General features: G+C 42.9%; 1 protein-coding gene across 1 annotated transcript; it reads right to left on the minus strand.

Annotated features, from left to right (window-relative positions):
* Positions 1-363: 363 nt before the first annotated feature.
* On the minus strand, positions 364-2,188 carry LOC108675344 (E3 ubiquitin-protein ligase TRIM38). Its single transcript, XM_018163347.2, has 3 exons — positions 1,372-2,188; positions 844-1,166; positions 364-475 (listed from the first exon to the last, which is right to left on the minus strand). Exons 1-3 carry the CDS (start codon positions 2,143-2,145, stop codon positions 364-366), a joined length of 1,209 nt encoding a protein of 402 aa, XP_018018836.1. The 5' UTR covers positions 2,146-2,188.
* Positions 2,189-2,994: the final 806 nt, after the last annotated feature.

The following is a 2,994-nucleotide window of genomic DNA, read 5'->3' on the forward strand; positions in this document are numbered from 1 at the left end:
CACGGCAACGCCTGGGGAGCAAACCAAAGTTAGATGCAATTCAATGCCACGGCCGTGCAACACCTGTAGTGTTCAGCCAATGGAAAGCCTGCACTGTTTGGCCATAGGAACGCATGTAGTGTTTGACCAATGGAACGCCTGTATGTTGGAACGTCCACTGGGCACTTCTAATCACGTCCCACTGGGCAATTATAATCTCCCAGTAGAATCAAATCAAGTCCACCACGCTTCTCAACAAGTCCCCTTCACCAGCCAGGCACTCACCCTCACCGGCCACTCACTCACCTCTTACCGGCCATCACTCACCCTCACCGGCCAGTCACTCACCCCTCACCGGCCAGTCACTCACCTCTTACCGGCCAGTCACTCACCCCTCACCGGCCAGTCACTCACCAGCAGGCCGATGTACTGCAGTGATGTCATGGCCTGCAGCGTCGAGGCTTTGACGTAACCGTGGAAGAAATGCAACGCATGTCTAGGGTTCAAGAAATAATGTTGATAGTTTAGACAGGATAAATATGCGCGGTGTTTTTCTTACATGAGATACAGCGATTGGTGTGAGTTCCACGTTAGCCAGTAAGAACGAAAATTAATGCTAAATGTGGCTAAGGAAAACATCATAATAAGAAATTAATAAATACCTAGGTTTTCTGTATGTGACTATTAATTTTGACATCTGATTTATTTTCATGGGATGCCATTTGCGACACAAGTTTCGACAATCTGATGCTTCATTGCTAATATATCGTTTAAATTCACCAGCTACGTTCAGAACATCTTTTCAAAATTTTATTTTATTTTTTTAGTATGAGATGCTTCGGGTCCACTCAATATCTTCCTTACCCATGACCAGCTTGTAGGAAAGGTTCCAGTCTGTGACAGTCTGTGGGCGGCGATTCTCGTGACCAGAAGGAGTCCAGGAGATGCAGGGTAATTGCACAGCCGGCCTCTGCCAGCTGGACAAGCAGGAGTGACAAATGTTGCACGGGTTCTGAGGCTGTGGACCACACAGTCACGCAGCCCTGGGGTTTATTGTTGGAGTTTCTTAGGGTAGCCATGGCCTTCTGCGCCGCATACTCTCCTCTTATATCCCATTCTGAATTATTTGGTAGGAATTCGGATGGCATAAGTTTTATAATTCTTGCTTGCAAAGCTGCTTCCGCCTTCTGCGAACAAGGATGAAACACTGATATTAATTAGTTATATATATTTTTAGTTATATTTTCTTTTTATATTCGCCATTAATGCTTTATTGAAGTAGAAAATATTGTTCAGGAATTTAATAATAGCAGTTGGCTCATTAATAATTGCTCAATAATAATTCTAAACAATACTCAATGCCGCTGTCCTCAACAGGTGTCGAATATTAACCTCAAATGATCCCTTCAGGTCCGACGTCTGCTCAATTATTCGCCGGCAGTTATTCTCCAGAGTTTCGCAAAGCACATCACCATGAGATTTCATTCGAAAGAAGTTCCATAATTTTTCACACGTCACATCAAACGATTCTTCTTTTATGTAGTTCTTCATTAAATTCATAGCTTCCTTCAAATTCTGTCGTTGTTTCTCAAGGTTCTTCTTGCGAAGTTGAAATTCCCTTTCGAAGGCCCGAATCTTGCGCATCACCTGCAAAGCTGAGTCGCAGTCCCGCACAGCTTCATCTATGCTTTTTATTACTTCTTCGCCATTTACGAAGAAATTTGACTTTTGGAGGTCACTGTTAAACTCTCCCTCCAAAAGATCCGCTGGCAGAATGGTGCAGTGGTTACGATGAGACTTCAAACATTTCTTACAGAAAGCTTGCGAGCAACTGGAGCACCAAAACTCGTATAGCACTCGATGTGAGGGGCACACGCCATCTTGATTTTCACCAGCGGCAGTCTTCCAAATGTCTGCATCATTAGGGATGAGCATATAACAGACAGGAAAACGGGCAGATTCCCCATCCCAAGGTTCTCTGCAGGATGGACATTGAGGCAAGGTGTCCGCGTTCTCTTCGGTTCTCCTCAATTCATTATTTTCCTCTACTTGGTGGAGGCAGGGACCACAGAAAACATGACCACATGGAAGGGATATAGGCCTGTGATCAGAGTCGTTATAAGTCTCGTTGCAAACACTGCATTCCAGGTATTTCATCTCTTCCATGACATGAACATGCACAAGTTTTTCCCGAGCTACCCTAATTTTAAGTCTGTTGATGGAGTAAAATTGATGAGACTATGAATCAATTAACACAATCGTTGTTGCACGCACGATCAATCAGAAACTAGTTCACTAGCCTCAATCAGAAACTATAATAAATTCAGTGAATGATTCCTTACTTTAAAGTAACAAAAACAGGGGCAACTTTTTGAAACACTATCTAGGAAATCCGTCCTCAGAATCGTAGTATTAAGAATCCTGATTTTTTTTACTTCTGTTTGCATTTTAAATGATCACCGCTTATTGCACTACACGGACATCCACCACCATGCATGGAGTGTACTTCATACCAAGGACGTCACAAAAGTTCTATGGCGATAGCAGAGCAGCGTTCGGTGCAAGGTGATAGCGTCGACTGTGAAAATTATTTATACACATGCTGTTGACTTCCTATTCAAGGCATCACACTCAGTAGGAACAGCCGCTCACAGAACGAAGCTGTGGTCATTAATCTAAAATATGCAGCAATGATAAATAGCTTCGTACGTAGGTAACCAGAAGCCGCTTGAAAGACTACGCTCAGTATTTCAGCTCTCAAGAACTCCGCAAGTTTTTGTCACGCCCATTTACGCTGACGGATAATTATTTTATTTTTAACACTTGTTTTTGAGCGTTTAACCGTTGAAAAGAATATGCAAACAAGCAGGAGGGACTTCCAACAGCTGTTCTCGAGTGGACGTACGAACGTGTTATAGAAACTTTCTCTCTGTTTTAGTTCACACTCGAAGCAGAACTCGGTCGCAATAATAATAATAGACTAATACTACTTAAAGAGATGTGATTGATTGATCA

This window comes from Hyalella azteca, unplaced genomic scaffold (assembly GCF_000764305.2).
Source record: "Hyalella azteca isolate HAZT.00-mixed unplaced genomic scaffold, Hazt_2.0.2 contig9972, whole genome shotgun sequence".
NCBI lineage: Eukaryota > Metazoa > Arthropoda > Malacostraca > Amphipoda > Hyalellidae > Hyalella > Hyalella azteca.

Bases quoted from the DNA above. Each gene is read 5' to 3' on its own strand.
- LOC108675344 (XM_018163347.2), bottom strand. From the start codon at position 2,145: ATGGAAGAGATGAAATACCTGGAATGCAGTGTTTGCAACGAGACTTAT. The intron at 1,167-1,371 runs GTTAATATTCGA...CCTTGTTCGCAG, and splicing joins ACCTGAAGGGATCATTTGAG to AAGGCGGAAGCAGCTTTGCA. The intron at 476-843 runs GTAAGGAAGATA...CTTGAACCCTAG, and splicing joins TTCCTACAAGCTGGTCATGG to ACATGCGTTGCATTTCTTCC.